Below are 19,788 nucleotides of genomic sequence, written 5' to 3' on the forward strand. Positions count from 1 at the left end.
TCATGGCTGTTGAATCCACCCTCTCCAGAGTTTCCTTCACACAGCCAAGTGCATTCATGAAAAGCATTAATTAACATCTGAACAATGTGCAAGCTGAAGAGCCTGATTGCCCCTATCTTATCTTATCTTATCCGTGTGGCAGAGGTGACGTTCCCCACTCAGCCACAACCTACAATGAATATGTGGTGATGCCAGTTGGTTTAATATAATCAATCCCGCATCCAACCCTCACCTTAAAGCAGTGTTTTGCTTAATTTTTCAACTTTCATGAAAAAATAACCCCCAACCAAGGAAATAGAATTTCAAACAATAAACTGCGAAACAATAGCAATCGACTGAGTCGTTCTCACATGAATGTTGTCAGGTTCACAAATCTTGGACCTACAATTGGGTATTACTAATACTACTACTGAAAACTGTACGAAAACAAGCTTATAATCATAGTCGAGCTTTGATGTGCGTATCAGTTTCTCAAAAGCAGACCTGTAAAAGGCAGAGAGCACAAGTAGCATTTTATGATCATCAATTTCCGAGGGCACTATACCTGTAGTTGAAGGTGTGGCGGGGACGACCTGCCTATTTGCCCCAACCAGCTGTGTGGTACAGGACTAGCCTGTCTTGTATTTCGCTTTTCTACGTTCAGGGAACTCAAAGCGCTGTTTTGTTTACACTGTTACCTCAAGTTAAACAATGATTAATGGAAAATTCCAAATGTGCAGTATTCATAATTGAAAGCAACTGCTCATTCACACAATAATAATGCAGCAGTAGGAGCAACCAGGGTTTCAGAAACTTATCCAAGAACACTTTGACATGGAACTATCATAAAATTATGCTCTATGGACAATGGAATTTCAGTTTGAGTGATTTAGATTTCTTTTTACTTTCCGGAATTTGAAATTGTACCCTTTTATTTGCACCCTGGTGTTTCTGGAAGAGATAAACAGCACCAGCAACTTCATGTAACCACAATGTAAACAAGTGCAGAATTGCACCATTCTTTTGTTACAATACCAATTAATTACATTGGTAAGAAGGGAGCCGTATTGATTGCTTTAGTTAATTGGTCCTTAACTGCTTAATCCCACAGGTCTGTTTACCAAACAGCTCCTCTTTCAATTGGCAGTGGGGGGTGTGTGTGTGTGTGTGTGTGTGGGGGGGGGGGGGTGTGCACAAGTTCACGTTCATGGGGAAAGAGACCCAAAATGTTGAGCAATGACATTATCTTCCCACACACCCTTTTAATATGAAATTTCTCACATTTGAAAGATAGCTAACGGTCAGAGTTTTCTCTTCATATGATCTCTCTCTTCTTGGAATGACTGCCCACAGTGGCATTAGGGTGTGGGACAAGCTCACAGCTCATGTTCTATCTGTGGTTGTAAGCCAATTTCAACACTTTTCATAGGTGTCAAACTCCGGTTCGTGTAGGGCTGAAGTCCTGCAGGTTTTGGATGTTTCCGTTCCCCAACACAGCTGATATATGATCAGCTCATCAGCAAGCTCTGCATAAGCCTGATAACGATCCTGCTGATTGGAATCAGCTTGTGTTGGAAGAGGGAAACCTACAAAACCTGCAGGACTGCAGACCTCCAGGACCGGAGTTTGACACCTAGATTGATCAATAATTTGTAAACCAATAGTTTAGCTTACACACCAAATGGACAGATGGAAGAAAGATCATAGCATATTATCATTTTACTCCAGTTTATCAAACAAACATCTACAGTAAAGTGTCAAACTCAAGGCCCGTGGATCATAATTTACGGCCCGCCTAAGCAAGTCGAGCATGTGAACTTACATGTTGCTTGCTAAAATCTGTACTGAAATTACAAATTGTCATAAGCACTAAATAATAACACTGAGATATTGCAAGCATTTTCTTGTTATGAAACCACATATTACAGTAACTTGATTATTCTTGACTATGATTTTCAAACTATAATGTGACTGGTGACAAAAATTAGTTTGACACCCCCGGAGAACAAGATGCTCTACTACTCATAGCATCTTAAAACCTTTGCCAAATATTAAGGGCTTGAGAACGGACAAAGACGTGAACAGACTGGGGAAAGGTCCTCAGTGGCCAAATTTATGTTTTAACAAAACAAAATCTGAAATAGGATCCCATGGAATTGAATCCTCTATGATTTGTGATGGTGAATTATTTAGTAGTCTGAAAGCCGTCTACCTTCGGTAAAACCTATTACAAAGGGGCATTGCGAGTCATGTATATGTAATACTGTCAGTGACAGGAAGACTGATAAAGGGCCCTGATAGATAGGATCTGTTTATTATTTCAAGTGGGATCCCCATTAGATTTCATCATTGTGAAAACGATTCTTCCAGCGGTCCCTAACAGAAATTATAGACAAATGAAATAATATCTTTACCAAATAAAAATTGTGCAATGCTTCACCCAAACAATCCATCAATAAATACATACATAAATGAATGAATACATAAATAAGAGTCAACATAAATTGAGCCTGTAGCAAAAAAATCAAGCTCAATAATAGTAATTATAATATCAGTATGCAATATTTAAAATACAAATTTGTAAAGCATACATTTTGCGTTTCTCTCCTTTTGCCCATATTGAGTGAAATTAAATGTATTTCTTGGCCGTATGCGGAGCTAAAGGCAAAGGCCGAGAGTGCCTGGAGGGCATGTGAGAGCGCCTAGTGCGTAGTCATGATCGCTGGTTCGTCCCCCGAGTATATTTGCGGTCCTCTCCTGGAGCCCATATTGACTGAAATTAAATAAATTCTTCCACGAACGCGGAGGTACGTCGGCAGGCAAGTCGAGGTCCCACAAAGCGGGGCAGAGAACGCCCAGTGCATAACAGGTGTTGTGCCAATGTACTTACCCCCGAAAAAAATCATATTCCCTGCCCCGGGAGCGCGCGCTCAATGACGTCACACTACTACGTGCGATTACTACGGCTCGTCTTTTCATTTAAAGACAGGAACAACATGCTTATGCCTATTTCAGTTTCTAAACAAGTGCTTGTATTGTAGTGCTTGTATACAGGGCCACTTTAATGCATGGGCTTACCTGGGCTTGCGGCCCAGGGGCCTACAGTCGTCAGAGGCCTATCAGAATCCTTATTTATTTAAAAAAAAAAATTAAAGACTATTTGTTGATTTTTCTGTCCATTATGCATCATGAGATGACCAACCTGCGGCCGCAGATGATTCTGTGCATCGCTGTGGTCGTAATAGGGTGTGAGGGCCTGTCAGAGGTCTTAACAGTTTCATATTGACCTTTTGCAAGTGACATCACAGCCCTCATGGGAACGGCCCCTCGGGGACACTGGACGGCAAAAGAGCCGTATTGTAACCATTGAAGCTCATACAGCGTAAAGTCCTTTATCTAATCGATTATCTTATAAAATAGTCATATCTTGCTTTGCGGTCGGTTGTACAGACAGACAAAGGAGTAAACCAAATGTAACTTTTTTATGACATACCTACTAATGAAGACAAAAGACGTCAATTGATAGCAGCAATCAACAGAAAGGACTGGCAGCCCACAAAGTATTCATGGATTTGCAGCGATCAATTTTTGCAAGTCTAGTAGATAAATGTTGTAACTAGTAGATAAATGCTCATACATTTTACTAGTAAACATACACTCTAAGATTGTAACAGAGGTGTCAAATTGCGTGTTTCAAATCAAATTAATGAGCCAGATAGTTAGCGTCCACTCCAACTACACAAACACACAGCTTAGTTCTAAAATGTACCTTCTTCAAAACTATTAAGTGCATTTGACCGTTTAATAATGGAGGATTTCGTTTTTGTGCTTGGAGTTTTTCACTCTGGAACCGGAGTCATATTCATGAAATTACTGCATAGCTTGCCACTACGATAGTCATTTGTTCCATGCTAGTAAACATAGTAACCATAACATCATCACAGCGTTTCAATATAGAACAAACTATGTAAAAATAAATCAGTTAGCATGAAAAACAAGTTTTACCTTTGCATTACGACAAGGTATATTGTCCCCTGGTGTGAGCGTAGCATCTCGTCCCAGAGACTCAGCCAGTGACAAGCTTTTATGACTACATAATGATACAGGTCGTGTGCTGTGAATTCCGGCAAAGTTGGCGATTTGATTAACTTGGTAAAAACAGCAGGCAACAGAAGGTAAGGGGCTGTTTTCAAACTAGCGATCTCCAACTAAAGTAAATATCGTGCTTTATGAGTCCTGACTAAATGTGCAACTTTGATTGACAGGCGACCTTCAGTTGAAGTAATAGATTCCATGGCTCCATGGGCAATAATAACTTTTAATTAGTAAAATAACACTCAAGGCGCTCCGGGTCACGTCCACGTCCATTCAACAATCATTTCCTTCCGCCGTCCGTCATAGGGCAGTCACGTGATCACCTGACGTCAGTGCAAATGGTCAATACTATTGTGCCACTTGTTCAATTTTCTGTACCGATTTACTAACCACGCCTACTCCGCCAGGAGGGGATATCAATACAGTTAATGGTGAGCAAGGACTAAGGAGCTATGTCCCCCCCAAAAAAGTTTTAGAGCGGCGCTCAAAAAAAGGTTAAAAAGGAAAAAGAGCGACGTGACAAAGAGCTAATGGGCCAAATTACCAAGCTCACTGAGTTTCTAAGACGGAAAAACGTGGGCTTTGAAGGAGAAGAGAAGGAGCAGGGTAAGTGGGAGGTGAGACGGGCCTAATCGGCAAACGGGCCGCCACGACCACACCTGAAGCCGCCGCCGTTGCCGCGGCCACCACCACCACCAGCTGCAGCGACAGTGCCCAGCCAGTCCGGGGGAGGAGAGCCCGGGGCATTTGACGGAGGAAGAGGACGACAAAGATGAAGCCACTCCTCAAGAACATCCGGTTCGTCCTGCTGCTGCTGTAGGAGGGGACACGGACTCTGATGACCCTTATGACACACATCCTGCTCGATGGGGACACCCTTTAGTTGTCGAAGACAAGGTGCGTGCATACTTGGCTAGAATTTTAAACACCAGAGATGTTTCTTCTCCAGAACGCACTTTACACAAACACTTACTAATGGGGAAAGTGTGCAAAGAGAATGTCTGTGCAATTCCCCTCAAAGTGGCAACACATTTAGCTTTGCATGCAAAGTTTTTAAGGGTAAAAATAGAGCAAAATCAGCATTTTCTGCATCAGGATTTTCTGATTGGAAACAAGCAGATGAGCAATTACGTGAGCATGAATGGCCATCATAGCTTTTATTAACGAGTCAGCTGAACACGGTGTGGTGGATTTTGATCTACTAATGTCAGTACTGGTCTTATGTGCTTTTTTTGTCAGAGTGGGGACTGGCTTTTAGAGGAAGCATCCATCAATTTGGTGATGTCCACAATGGTAACTATTTGGAATGTATAAAACTGTTAAGCCAATGTGACCCTTTTTTTGAAATCCCACATGGAAAAATATGGAAATGCTGGAAGTGGAACACCCTCATATTTATCTTTAAATGATCTGATGGGTAAAAAAGTGATATCTGAAATTGTTGGTAAAGTGAAAATGGTGAAATATTTCTCCATTAGTGTTGACATTTCTCATGTTGATCAGACGACATTTATACCAAGATTTGTGTCACCAGATGGTTGCATTGAAGAGCGCTTTGTACAAATGTTGCCAATAGTAAGGCACACTGGTGAAAGCCTGTTCCAGTCACTAACAAGTGTTTTCGAAGAGATGGGGGTTGATATTGCAAATTGCAGGGGGCAGTGCATTGATAATGCCAGCAATATGTTTGGAGTGGGTGCCATGTGCAGCCCACACACTTAATACGTGCTCTGATTTGTTTGTCAATGGTGGAAAAATAAGCAGCACATCTCGGTTAGGGTTTGGGAGGGGGGCTTATATTTGATGGCTAGCCCCGGGGCCTATGTGTAGGTACAGGCGGCCCTGCTTGTATACGACCGATAGCTACTCAAATTCGCATTTGGCAGCAGACTCGAGGTGCGTTCAATGACCACTCACACAGTAGGACATCTCAAATTTCTGAGCGATGACTCGTCCTACGTGGGCACATTGCAAGGGGTACGTGAAAACATTCTATTATTTATTTGCCCCATCATTACAGATGACTGATGAAAATAAAATAAAAATGCTATAGCAGGTCTGATTATTATTCTCTTTGGTGTTCTGGTCATGCTGTTAAATAGCTGTTGTTTACAGGGAACTTATTCAAATGAGTTTTTGTGGTGAATGTTATGAGAATTATATATTACAAATGCAGATTTATTCTTTATTTTGATTATTATTATTGTACTCATACAGCATATTAGAGAAACAAAGAAGACAATGCCCAATAATTAAATTATCAAATTAATGAAATGTGATCAAATGTTCCATCATAATCTGCTCCATTCTACTTTTGTAGAATTAACACACATGAGCGAAGGACTATACTCTTATTTTCTTCTCTCCTTTATTTACACAAAGCAATAGAGTGAGGGACTACTCATGACTCCACCAAAACAGGTGGAAAGGTTTGCCCATTTACAATAGTTATATCGCCACATTTTTGTGATGAAATCGTTCATATCCATAGTGAATTTCAGTAGGTCTCTTATTCAAAAACGTTCACAAAAAGAAGAGACTTTTTTTGAAACATTAATATTGAGTTATAATATATAATATATAATTATAATATAAGTTATTTTGTAAAATCAAGCAAAACTGACAAATACTCAGATATTGTTCATTTCTGTCAGGGGTGGGTGGTGGGAGGGGCATCACAAAGCATTTATGCTTAGGGCACCAAAATGTCTAGCGCCGGCCGGCCCTGTCTGATTACATGCATTTGATTTATCTCCTGTCTTGGGCTCCTGCAAGAAACTTAATAGATAGATAATAAAGCCAATTTTTCATGGTACCAACGAATGTATTAGAACAGGTCCCTCTGTAATTTGTTTGTCATGATGAATATATGGTCCTAAATTTTAATTTAAACGTGATTTCAGTGTAACTGACAACCAAATGCTATATTTTTATTTTTTATCAATGGATTTAAATTGTGCATGTACAATATTTAGAACTTTTATTTACAACACAAAATCCACAATAACTCATTTCCATATTATGGGCCCTGTTATATGAAGAGTTATAATCTATAATAATTTTATTTTAAGTCCACTTTGTACATGCTTATAATTAAAGTCAATTATATTTTTAATTTCAATCATAACTATTCATAAAAGGTCGAAGGCTACATTTTGCAGTCCCACCTACTTCAAACTGTGTTATTTTACTTTACTTTGCACAGCAACGAATTTGCTTTCCAGTCCTCTCATTTGACTTTCACTTCCCACAATTTCCTCCTCTGTAAGACTCGAGTGAACCGAGTGGGTGCGTGGGGGTGTGTGTGTGCGTGTGTGTGCGCAAACTTTGTAAGGAGATGCATGGAGTGGGTCAAGAAGCATGCTTCTGTAATTGCCAGTGTTGGTTTTCATGACTGGAAATATCGTTAACCATTTCAAGTCTTTATAGAATGTATCAAAACCTTTGTTAGCTGAGTCACATATTTGCAAAAAAGTGTTCCAAACTTTTCTTTTTTTCTTTTTGATTTTGGCGTTTAGGTCTCATAAAATCCCTATTCTCTTCATTTTTGTTGCTTGATTAGGGCCATGGGCCTCTTGCTATTAACATTCTCTACACTTAAAACTCATAATACCGAGAGAGAAAAACAGTCAAAGATACTATGTAAATAGAAAACAAACATTTACCATAGCGTTACACAAAGTCTTATGCACAGAACAAGTGCGACATCACTTTGGAGTTCTCATCAATAATACACAAAAGAAGCCTGCCCACGCTCTTGCTTTCATTCCCTTGACACACAGGGCCATACACAAAAATGCTCTCTGTGACCCTTAAGTCTAGAGTTGCAGACTAAATGTGTTTTTATCCTTGGTCCAGATGGTCATAGAGTAAATGAATGAGCATTAATCTAAGAGGGTGGTGATATTTTAGATTCAGAAACAAATCAGATGGTAGCAGGATATTGATTTACCACTATACAGTAGCTACAAAATTACGGTGAGGTACATCTATGGAAATACACACCCCTGGAAACACATTGGAACAGTGAATCCAATTGGATTAGTTTTGGGGTAGTGCAAAACATTTTGAGTTTGACATAAAAAAAAAAAAAGATTATAGGCCAAAAGATCAATAATCCTGCTCGTATTTTCAGATATTTGTCATGAGGAGTGGTTTTGTAAATTTATGTCTGTTTCCGTGTTTCCTATATTTCTCAGATTTCACTGTGCATTGCCTTTTCACTAGTATTAATTTATATGTGTCTCCTATGTTCATGCAGTTCTTTCTTGCCTGGGTTATATCTGAATCAGACGACAAGATATCAGCCCAGTTGAAGGCTTTTCGGGAGCGACAAAACTCTTTTTAGTGTGACATAATTGGAGAAGCCCAATGACGCCAAAATGAAAAAGTCTAGCATGTTGAACTTTTGGGATATCTTCCGTGTTGTTTCGTTAACCCTGGCTGCAGGGCGCAGTTTAACACTTCCTGTACCAAGCAGGGTGAAGAATGTTGTGGGTTTGTCAATATATTTTTGTCATCTAAATGGCTCATTTGCATAAAAATGCCTGGCAAAAAGTAACGCTCATGCTATTTCCTAAAATAGGGTTTTTACAAATGTGTTTTGTGTTGATCCCAGTTGTGTGTAACTGACTAAAATAGTATCTAATCATTTGAAGACTGTTTGTGAGATGTCAAACAAAACAGCATGTTTATAAATATGTGTATGTTTTTAATATGTGTATGTTTTGACTGAAGTGTGTCATTTTGCAGACAATATAGGAGCAAATTTAGTGCCGTGTTTGGTTAATTGTAAGAATATATTGAAAAAAGGAGCCTTGTTTTCAAATTTCAAAATTGAACAGTTGAAAGAAACTGTAAGACAAATTGAATGTACTATTATCTTTGTCTTTATTATTAGCTTGCACATACCTTAAAGAATTCAGGCTGGAAGCTAATGCTAGTTATATAAGAGTAGCTGCTTACTGGTGCAATATGTGGTGATTTGCATATGACCACTCAGAGGTCCCTATTGGAATTCTTATCATCATCATCATGCTAATTAGTATTATTAGTCCTATTTATTATCATTCTGCTGATTAATCACATTTTGGGGACCTAAAAATACACGGAAATTTGCCATTAAAATTTGCACTGTAGCGCCCCCTACAGTGGAAAAACAAAAAGCAATCCCAGTACATTGAACCTACGCCAACGAAAATTGTGAGTCATATGTCGCACCTTGAAACGTACAAAAAGTCTATTGCAGCCATATGGCGGCATTTGTATTATTACAGTTTTTTTCTACAATTGCATAAACACCAAAAACAAAAGAAGTCCATAATTCTCAACACCTTACACTGAAGGAGCAAAACATTGGACCAGATTTTCACCACTCTAAACACGAAGGCAGCCTCACACTTTTTTCACAACACACACAATGATTTGCAAAATACTGAACACACTTTTATACATTAGATACAGATGTATGTCATAGTGTCACTTCCATGCAATTCCAAAGCACTGACTGACAAATCACCACACGCATGAGCCAGTTAATTAAACACATGTAGATTAGGTGTTTCAACACATGATTGCTTTATTGTAGACAAACCCATCAGGTTGGAACACTACAAAAGTGCAGCAGATAAGTTCACCTGCTTTCAAACTAAACGGAAGAAGCCAGAGGAAGAAAAGTGAGGGTGAAAGGAGGGAATCCGTGGAGGACGAGCAGGAGGTTGAGTTTGAGGAAGAAATGAAATAGGAGGAGAACGTCCTCAAAGACGAAGAGGACCAAATTTGTCAAATGCAACTTTGTCGTCCAACACTATTTGATAATGCCATCAACCTGCATTGATTGATATTGGGGGAAGCCTTCCAACAAGACAATGGGTTAAAAAAAAAAAAATCCAACAAGGATATTGCCTACGATGTTGATGAAATTTGGGCAACCCCGGCCCTCGAGAGCCACAGTCTTGCGTGTTTTAGATGTCTCCTTCCTCCAACACAGGTGATTCAAATGATCAACTCATCAGCCAGCTCTGGAGAAGCGTGATTAGGATCCTCACCTATGTTGGACGAGGGAGACCTCTAAAAGACACAGGACTGCGGCTGAACTGCTATTTATTTTTGTATTTTTTTTAGGAAAACAGTATTTTTATTTGTCTATTATCTGGGCTTACAGTGTTGGGACACATTTTGTTGTGATTGTCTATCTAGACTGATTTTGATAATATGAAGACAAATTAATCCTATTTTCAAAAGTGTGTAGCATTGATCTTGTGTTTGACTAATTTACCATATTGTGCATTTGCACTTTGTGTACTTCACTTACTGTAACTGCTAAAAGTTGATTAAGTAAAACATTGCAGTGTGTAACTGGTTCAAACAGAGTTCAACCTTATGGCATGTGTATGTTATGTCATAAGATGTTTTTTACACATGTTTAGAGTTTTGACAAGACTGATTCCTTTTGCACAGGATCTGAGATGTTCTGCATCTCATGTGCATGGTTGTGCTAATTGTGTGTTGTGTTTTTAAAATCTGAGCCCTGTTTTGTATTTCATGCTTAAGCAATCGTAAAAAACTGTAATGATGGTGCGACTTAAATTGAATACTGGCCTTAACGTTGTTGGCTGTAAATGTTTAGTTCAACAAAACATCTTTCACTCTTCTCAAGAATCGATTTTTTTTTATGTAAAAGATAGTGAAATCAGGTGAGTACAATTAGGAAAAGGCACTGTGCTAAAGAAAACTAAAAAACAAAAACTAAAAACATTTGTATTGTTTTTTAACAAAAAAAAATCTTCACTTTCCCAAAGGTGATTGCAGTGAAATTCTCTCAGAACAGTAACCAGTGTATCAAGGATTCTCATTTGTTGGACTTCACAGCCACTTTGAAGCAGGTTTGATGTCACACCATGTGCCACATCTAGAGATTGGATCAAGAAGTAGCTTTGATTGACTGCATGCTGGCATCTGTGCGAACAGAATGGTTGGGTCAGCATATTCATACAATAAAAAATAATCATAGCTTCCTAGCTGGGTCATTATCAAAACACAGCCACTGACATTATACGTAATCGGTTAAACTTTATCTTGTTAGCCAGAAAAAAAACAAAGATTTTGTCACATCTTAATATCAGAAATAGTGGTAATACTGATAGACACAGACATTGTTCATAAACATTTCCATTTGCATTATTTTTATTTTGCTTCAGTGCTGAAGGAAAATGTGTATGTTTAAGAGTGTAAGAGCCTCTTTTTTAAAACTGTTTGCAAAGCATACATTGCAAAAATACTGATCTTATCAAGAAATTGTAATATTCAAAATAAAATGATTAAATACAGAGGATAAAGGGTTGAGGTTAAAATACCTGTAGCGGCTTAAAGATTCACTCGCAGTAAAAACGCTTTGTTTTCATTTTATTATGATAGCAAGAGTTTTTTTTACACAGAATTTTTTTTTTTTACAGGTAAATTTTTTTACAGATACAAAACATTTTTTTACAGGTACAAATCACGACTTTTACAGATACAAATTTAGACTTTTTTTCTACAGGGACAAAAAATTTTTTGCAAGTTTTGCACCATATTTACCTCCATACACAAGAGTGCGTGCGTGCGTGTGTGAGCTCGCGTGTGTGCATGCCCGCGTGTGTGCGTGCGTGTGTGTGCGTGCGTGCGTGTATGCGTGGGTGTGGGTGTGCGTGTGTGTGTGTTAGGGTTGTATTGGATGTCCTGGCTAAATGACTGGTATGTAATGTGGCCCCACCGTTCTTTAAGGCTCATGGAATAAATCACATTTAACAAATGTTTCCCTGTGTAGTTATACATGGCAGTTATATGATGTATAAATTATAAAACACACTACAGAGAAAAAAAATCCAAGTGCTTCCACACTTAACTGTCTAGTTGTTCAAGTGTATTCCCCCCACTGCGTGTCACTCGTGTTTAGGGTCCCTGGTCTAATGACTGATGTGCAATATTGTGCACTGTTCTTCATTTATCATGTGGAATGTCTTCAACAAAACATTATGACCTGTGTAGTTAATGTACAGCATTTGGGCAATGGCATTGTACTGTAAGTTTATACCGTTTAGTCTATAGTATCAATGAAAAATTTGCAGCAATAATCCACATCCAGTCTAATGTGAGATTTTAATTTTAATAAAGCAAGCTGGCGGGCAGGTGAAGGACGAGTGATTGGACGGGTGAGCTGCCCAAGAAAAACGTGTGTGAGGAGCAGTAGACAGGGAGATAGGGAAATGCAAATACAGGGGGGCATAGTGGAGTTCTTGTTGGTCAGGGCCAAGAGTCTTTGTTGCAGAAGAAATCTGATATTTCTGTAGGGTGTGATTAAATCAAGAAGGTGAAGGGCTCTGGCGAGAAACGTGACAGACGGTGGTTAAATCAGGTTGACGTGTGAGCAGATTGTATGGTGACATGATCTCCATATAAACTCAGATTTTCCTCCTCATTATGTTACAAATTACACTGCCAAAAAAATCAAAAAACACAACCAATGAGGTGAACGTTATGACATATCAACAGGAGAGACAAGCAAAGCAACATTTTAAATAACAATCAGCTTTTAAACTGCTGCTGGTCTACATTAGGTTAGCCCCCCAGGAGGCAGGCTGCAATATGCGCAGAGTGACGATGCGTTTAACAGCTCTCCGAAACCACGGGTATAACCACGCATATATCAACGGGTTCACGCAGGAGTTCAGGTAATAAACATTGAGCACAAACGAGGCACTCGGCAAGTTGTCAGCAACCAGCATTACGCAGTAGTACGGACAAAAGCACATCAAGAAGACCAGAACCAGAACCCCGAGAGTCCTGGCCGCCTTCAACTCAGATTTCTTTGCTCTCATAGGGAGAGAACGTTTGCCACCCGTAACACGAGAGCGCATGGCTCGTGCCTGAGACACAGCGGCCACAAACACTCTCGTGTACAGAGTGACGATGATGCTGAGAGGGAGGATGAAAGTGACAACCAGATCAAAAACTGCTGCGGTGTAGCCAATGTGAATAACACACTCTCCATAGCAGGACGCATACTTCCCAGGATGCGTCAGATCGTCCTTTGTTAAGATGCCGCTCAAAAAGAGAGAGATGAACCAGCAGAAACAAACACAAAGTTGAACTCGCTTCACAGTGACTTTGACATTGTAATGCAGAGGTTGGCAAATCGCCATGTAACGGTCAGCTGACAGCAGCACCATGTTTCCTACCGAGGCAGACGTCACCGTAAAGGAGGCAAAATTATACAAAGAACAGAGAATATCAATTTGAGTCCAGCATGATTTGTTCAGGTAGATCTCACCAGGCCACACCAAGAGGCCAACCAGGAGGTCGCAGACGGCCAGAGACAGGAGGAGGATGTTGGTGGGAGTGTGGAGCTGCCTGCACACAAGTCAACCAACAAGCTGTTGAAACCACTCCAAATGCAAAATATTCACAGACATAAGACACAGATGAGTACTTGGATCAAGTCACAATGTATGCATTTTCTCGGTATCCTTGAGAGAAATGAGACAATAACAGTCACAAACTGCCTGAAATCACATCAATTCAACTAATTTGATTAGGTCAAAGGTTAGGGTTTGAAAGCAATATGTGCCTGAAGTGGGAGATTGAGGAGATGACGAGCAGGTTAAGCAGCACAGTGATGATGCAGATGAAGTAGAGCAGAACACTCCAAAAAACACCTTCAGACCAACCAGACGAGAGCTTCCGGCAGGAGATGTTGGCCAACTGTGGAAAGCAGAGTTCCGATTGCTCCTCGTTCTCCATCGTCAGGAAGAAGAGACGGACGGGAGGATGGAGCTCGGGTGGATTTCTTTCTTCAAGGTGCTTACTTTATCTGCACCGGTGACTTTGGCCCTCCCCTTTGCCAGTGTTGCACTTCATCTTCAACTTTCCTCTGATTGGTCCGCATCTTAGCCCCTTGGCTATGTTTGCTAACTCAATAATGGTAGTTATGGTTGTGATCAGGGTTACTGTCTGGCCAAGAGCTGTCAATGTCCTTTTTGAGTTTTGTTGTTGTTGTAAATACCAGCTGTCATTCGGACAATTATTTAATTATATTTCTGTTTTGCTTCGACTTGCAAGTAAATGTTTGAGATACGCGCCCAACAAGCCATAATTTGGCAATGCTCAACTTAATTTAGCCTCACACTAACAGTCGTAACAGACATTGAAATATGTCATTAATGGTTTAAGAATCCCTAAGCCCGTATCCCACTGATGGGACGAATGTTTACGAAACTAGCGAATGTTGATTTCTCGTCAGGATTCGTTTAAGGTTGCAATGTTCACTAAGCGTTTATAAGACGTTGTCCTAATTTTTCAATGTTTTGTTTTTTGTTTTTGATGGAAAAACTATATACGTTATCTCATTTAAGTGTAAAGGGAAGTGTTTTGAAATTTCCCCAACTTACTTGCCTGCAACTGGAATTCCTTTGTCAGCTTGTAAAACACAGCGTATTTAGAGGCAATAATAACCAAGGCTTTTCTTGTCAGAAATCATTGAAATAAATCAAAGAAATTATTTTCTCCTTTTGCAAAAGAAAAGTTTGAACTCAGTCTTTGTTCTTCACCTTGTCTCCAAGTGGATTTTCTGCTTTGACTTTGACACTTGTTGCAAGGAAATTTTGAATATCTTCAAAATGTCCTTGTGACAAGAAAAAAACATGAAAACTGTTGGCAAACGCTTAGTGAACATTAAAAAGTTGAAAGAACCCCGACGCAAAATCAACATTTGCTAGCTTTGCAAACATTCGCCCCTCATTGGGATATGGGCTTTAAGCAACACTCTTCTAAAAACACACACAAACGGAAACACACTGAGGCAAAACATCTAAACAGATGCAACTTTTTTTTTTTCAAGACGATTTCTGGATTTTGTTTTGATATGATTCATTAAACTAAATCCTCTTTAACTTTAACTTGTTCAGGGTCCGATTTTGTTTTGTGTGACAGCTCGTTCCTTTTCTCTCGGTCTTTTGCGCTCTCCCGCAATAATGTACCAATCCCCTGTCCCATCTTGAGTCTTCGTACAGTTTCGACAGCTTTTAAATGACTTTTATACTGAACGTGACGCTTGAGATAGTCCAGCTTCCATTCAGTCCACATTTTTCCCTCTGAAAACTCACTTGCTACTTTGGCATCGCTGCATGTTTTGCAGAGTAGACCTTTCTCACTTGAAAAAGAAAAGATCTCACCCAATTTCACCGCTTTTTCTTCAATTTGCACATACTCCGACAACCATTCCATCTTAAAAGAACTGCATTTCTTTTTTACTGTGGCTTGGTGAGTGGATGTGTCGCTGCCTGTTCGTTTCGCCATGATGCGGGGTTTGTATTAGCATCTATTAACCTGCTAGCTAACCTGCACGGCGCATATAGGCAGGGCCCAGACGCAAGCACCGTCAATGCCATGATTGGCTTCGTACCGTAAGTGAACCGTATCGTATCATTGGCTGGACACCTGTCACTCACTGAGTGAGAAACAAAAAAACAATATTATTGGGCGAATGAATTAGATTAGATTAAGTCTAATATTAGATATTGATTAATACGTTATGTTGATGTTGTTTATGCGCTGGATAGATTTTCTTGTGCGCTGAGAATGTGCGGGCAGTGCGCGATTGCGCACGCGCGCAGCTTAGAGGGAACATTGGTGTTGAGTGATGTGCTCTCTTTATTTGTTCATATTGTCTTTTTGCGAGTGCACAATGACGTGAAGCCACAAATAAATACATGGACTGAGCACCTTCTGAAGCACGTTAAGTCCGCGTTCGAGGTGAGTACAGACGGACGGATGTTTCCGTTCTCCAACACAGCTGATATATGATCAGCTCATCAGCAAGCTCTGCATAAGCCTGATAACGACCCTGCTGATTGCAATCAGCTTGTGTTGGAAGAGGGAAACCTCCAAAACCTGCAGGAGTTTGACACCTATGGTTTAGAGGTGGTTAGGGTTACCACTATATTTTAAAAAGTTACATCTTTCCAGCATACTAAAGATTTAACAAGAAAAATTTCCGCGGAAATTTTTTAATGGGACTGCTGACTCTTGCAAGGTAGCAATAGTAGTAGTAGTAGGACTTTTAGTAGTAGCAAGTACCTGTAGTAAGTAGTACTTGTACTTGTAGTAGTAGTAGTATTAGTTGTATTAGTAGTACTTGTCGTTGTAGTAATTTTAGTAGTAGTCAAATGGCCAAGATGGCCGCCGACCCGGGTGGGCGAGGGGGAGAGAGCCGTGCTCTTGTCATTCACCAGACGCATTCAAGAGTTTAGATCGTCCCTTTAGGAACGCGACGGAGACTTACCTTGCTTTCTTTATAAGCGTTTCACATTGCTCGGGAGAGAGGCAGCCGCCATTCTACATCACTACCACTGATCTGCATATAGGACTGGATAGCCGATAGGCCAAGACTTTTGAAGTCGCAAGGCCACCATATTGCTCCACCCATGAAACGCTTCTCGGCATACGATCCTATACATTTACAATGTCGAAATTGATATTTGAGACAATACTTAGTAGAAACAGCATGATTTATGATGTTTTAAATTTGTTGAGAGAACTTCAGACATTTTACAACTTGCCTTAAATATATGTGCAAATTATAGCCTATGCTTAATAATGTTTGCAGGAGGAAACTTGTATATTTTTTTGATTAAAGAATTAACTTTCAACAAAAGATGCCTCTGCCAAATCTAATATTGGAATCTAAGGAACTAAGTGTGGTTCCTTTTAAGATGGTGCACACAGTTTGTGCCCCAAATTCAAGCTTTCTACAAACATGCACTAAAATGTCGAAATAAGATGTATATACAGTTTGTCAGCAAAAAAAACACCAAAGTCATTTAGTGTTGAGTACCTTTAAGCTTTTTATAGGGAGCGTCTATGGGGATGGAGTTCTCTTGTACAATGCTAGTTTCCACATCGGCAAAGGTGATTTTTGGAAAATTCTTGAGTGTACAGTATACTCTGTGATCCATCTTGCTTCTAGCGCTAAATAGAAGGACCAGAAGTTGAGATCCTCAGTAATTACGTATTTCCATTTTGCTTTATTTTGAAGTTCTGTTGTGTCCAGTACCCGCTATGACGTGTACCCAAAAAAAAAGGGGGGGGGGGGGGCATTTCCAAGGAGGTTGGCTGCAGTCCAGTGGATCCTAAATTTCTGAATATTGTGTGCAAGTGTAGTCACAAGAACATCAAGCTGTTTACAGATGGTCTTAAAGCCTTTACCTTTAATGTGCTTGTCTATAATTTTATTTTTAAGCTGCTGAGACAAGGGGCGTTTTTTTAAAGTTATTTATTTATTGATTTCTCCAAAACAAATTGATGAAATTGAAAATGCAAACTAATATCATGTTCCTGATGAAAAAATACATAAAGAGAGTGTTTGAGTGAAAAATGGGCAATCACGGCTGATGTTTCATTCCCTTTAAGGATGGGAAAGCACTATAAAAAAATGGCGATTTAGTATTTGAATAGTGAGGGCGAAGAAAGGAAGTCATTTCAAGAGTTGTTGTGGCACTTAAGGACATTGTGACCTATTTGATGCTAAAATCCTTCAGTGTTATTGAATGGATATTATATTACATATCTAAGAGCCCTCTACGAAACACTAAAGAAAGTAGTTAGATTGTTCTTTGCTGAAAAACACTGATGTCATCGCGCTGTCAACATTGTCCGGTTGGTGAAAAACAACAAGACTTAGTCTGCTGGGAGAAACACAAGCATTGCATTGTTGTGTTGTTTTCACACCTCTGATTGCTAGCCGCTGTCATCATTGCACGCTAATGGGCCAAGGTGTCAAAAACACGGCTGATTGAAAGCTCCAGGGACACACCTGGCACAAATACATTTTATAGAATGGTATAGCTCAATGACAAGATCAATGTTTGTTTATACACAGGGCATAAGAAGTTTTGACAATGTGATTTATTCCACATGAAGAACACTCCGGCAGCATTACACAACAGAAACAGTAAACACCTGCGGACATTTCCAAGGAGATTGGCTGCAGTCCAGTGGATCCTAAATTTCTAAATATTGTGTGCAGGTGTAGTCACAAGAACATCAAGCTGTTTACAGATGGTCTTAAAGCCTTTACCTTTAACGTGCTTGTCTATAATTTTCTTTTTAAGCTGCTGACACAACTCTCTCCTTCGCTTCCTCTGTTCCATGTTAAATGTGATACACATCATGTCACCAAACGTTAAACATACAGTATAGGCCGACTGACTGCTTACAAATTTAAAAACTCCTATTATGCTAATTACAAAATTCACTTTGATTGAACCCTATGTTCAAATTATTATAATGATCTTATTAGGTGTATCATATTTTTTTTTGTTTAAAATGTTTTAATAAAAACACAATTAAAAAGCATTTGATTTTCATTGGTTAATTTTCATTAAACTTTTATTTATGATTACTAATACTATCTTTCTTTCATTAAGACAACGGGTAGCAACAATTTTGTTAACGTATTCATATGCATGTGAATATATCAAAAAGTCATGCAAACACTTAGCGATAATACAAACTTAAAAAAAAAAAAAGAGTGAGTCAAACCCAGATAACAACTTAAACATTCTTTTTGTGAGGCAGCAGGAAGGCTTGTAAACTGCCTCTATTGAGTTTTAAATAGAATTTATAAATTAAAAAAAAAATGCATACACACTTTATTGTAATATTGAGTCAGTCAAGACTTTAAAATTGTCTTTTTTGCCTTCAAACATCATACAGATAATTCAAGCTTCTTGTGTTACTGGAACAGAAAATATCTTCAGAAATCTAATGTAGATCAATAAATATGACAATGACCGTGAAAATACAGCACACCCAAATTATTTAAATATTCAGTGGGGCAAAGATCATGTAGAATAGTGAAGACATAGAGTATTCGGCTAGTGTTACGCACTTGGGTGATATCAAAGTATCGGATTCCAGTTTAGAAAAAGAGCAAACTCAGTTGAGTAATGAGAGAAAATATATAGGTGATAGTTCTCTGAAACTGCAGCTCAGCTCAAATTGGGGTCTTATTGTTGGGGGTCACGTGAGCACAGTTGTTTCATCTACAGTTTCAATGGACATCTGTGTTGTCAGGTGAGGGACTGTTGACTGTTGGGAACGACTGACACCATCTTTTATTTTCTGCCATTTGTCCTTCAGCGCCACCTTCTGCATCAGTGTAGGCCATGCATCCTTTTAGATCCAATTCCAAATCATTGCCATTAAGACCAGGACACGCTGTGGAATATTCAATTTCTTCGACACACGGGGGCTCGTCATCTTCAAAACAGCTGTGTAAGAGACAAACGATGTGTTTTACATTGTCTATCACGCTAAAGACATGTTATAACTCATTTATAAATACTGAAGTACCCATTTTTACTCCTAGTGACAGTAATTTGATCCAGTTGAAGCAATCACTGTAATCTGTTGAAGCAATTAATTGGTACAGTCTGAATATGTTCAACGATAACTGATTATTATACACCTTCCTTCCAAAAGTAGTTTAACCATGAGTTGTAATCCTTTCTATATTGTTGTAGATTGAAAAATAAGTTTTTGATATCAAAATATGATGCACAGTATATGTACATATGTACTGTATGTATATGCATGCACATATATAGGTGTGTACATAAAACTAACAAACACCAGACAGATGTCGATGAAGGAAAAACAAACATTTGTAAAGCTGAG

General features: G+C 39.1%; 2 protein-coding genes across 7 annotated transcripts in view; both read right to left on the reverse strand.

Moving 5' to 3' along the window:
- Positions 1–12,662: 12,662 nt before the first annotated feature.
- On the reverse strand, positions 12,663–13,854 carry LOC147176333 (trace amine-associated receptor 13c-like). Of its 3 annotated transcripts, none has more exons than XM_086073477.1 (2): positions 13,778–13,854; positions 12,663–13,464 (listed from the first exon to the last, which is right to left on the reverse strand). In XM_086073477.1, the coding sequence occupies exons 1-2, from the start codon at positions 13,852–13,854 to the stop codon at positions 12,663–12,665; spliced, it is 879 nt and encodes a 292-aa protein (XP_085929603.1). The 3 variants fall into 3 exon arrangements, with proteins under 3 accessions (XP_085929603.1, XP_085929602.1, XP_085929601.1); XM_086073476.1 differs by having other exon boundaries at positions 13,682–13,854; XM_086073475.1 differs by having other exon boundaries at positions 13,673–13,854.
- A 4,189-nt stretch (positions 13,855–18,043) lies between these two features.
- agbl1 (AGBL carboxypeptidase 1) overlaps positions 18,044–19,788 on the reverse strand; it is a 45,465-nt gene continuing 43,720 nt past the window's right edge. For 3 of the 4 annotated variants that reach the window (XM_086073713.1, XM_086073714.1, XM_086073715.1), the window contains one exon: positions 18,044–19,382. In XM_086073713.1, coding sequence (XP_085929839.1) covers positions 19,163–19,382 — 220 coding nt within the window. In that variant the 3' untranslated portion in view covers positions 18,044–19,162. Of the gene's footprint in view, positions 19,383–19,475; positions 19,519–19,788 lie in introns of those variants that run through there. The other variant, XM_086073716.1, reaches the window with a different exon arrangement.

The sequence above is a fragment of the Leptonotus elevatus genome, chromosome 4 (assembly GCF_054856555.1).
Source record: "Leptonotus elevatus isolate MCC_2025b chromosome 4, RoL_Lele_1.0, whole genome shotgun sequence".
Taxonomy (NCBI): domain Eukaryota; kingdom Metazoa; phylum Chordata; class Actinopteri; order Syngnathiformes; family Syngnathidae; genus Leptonotus; species Leptonotus elevatus.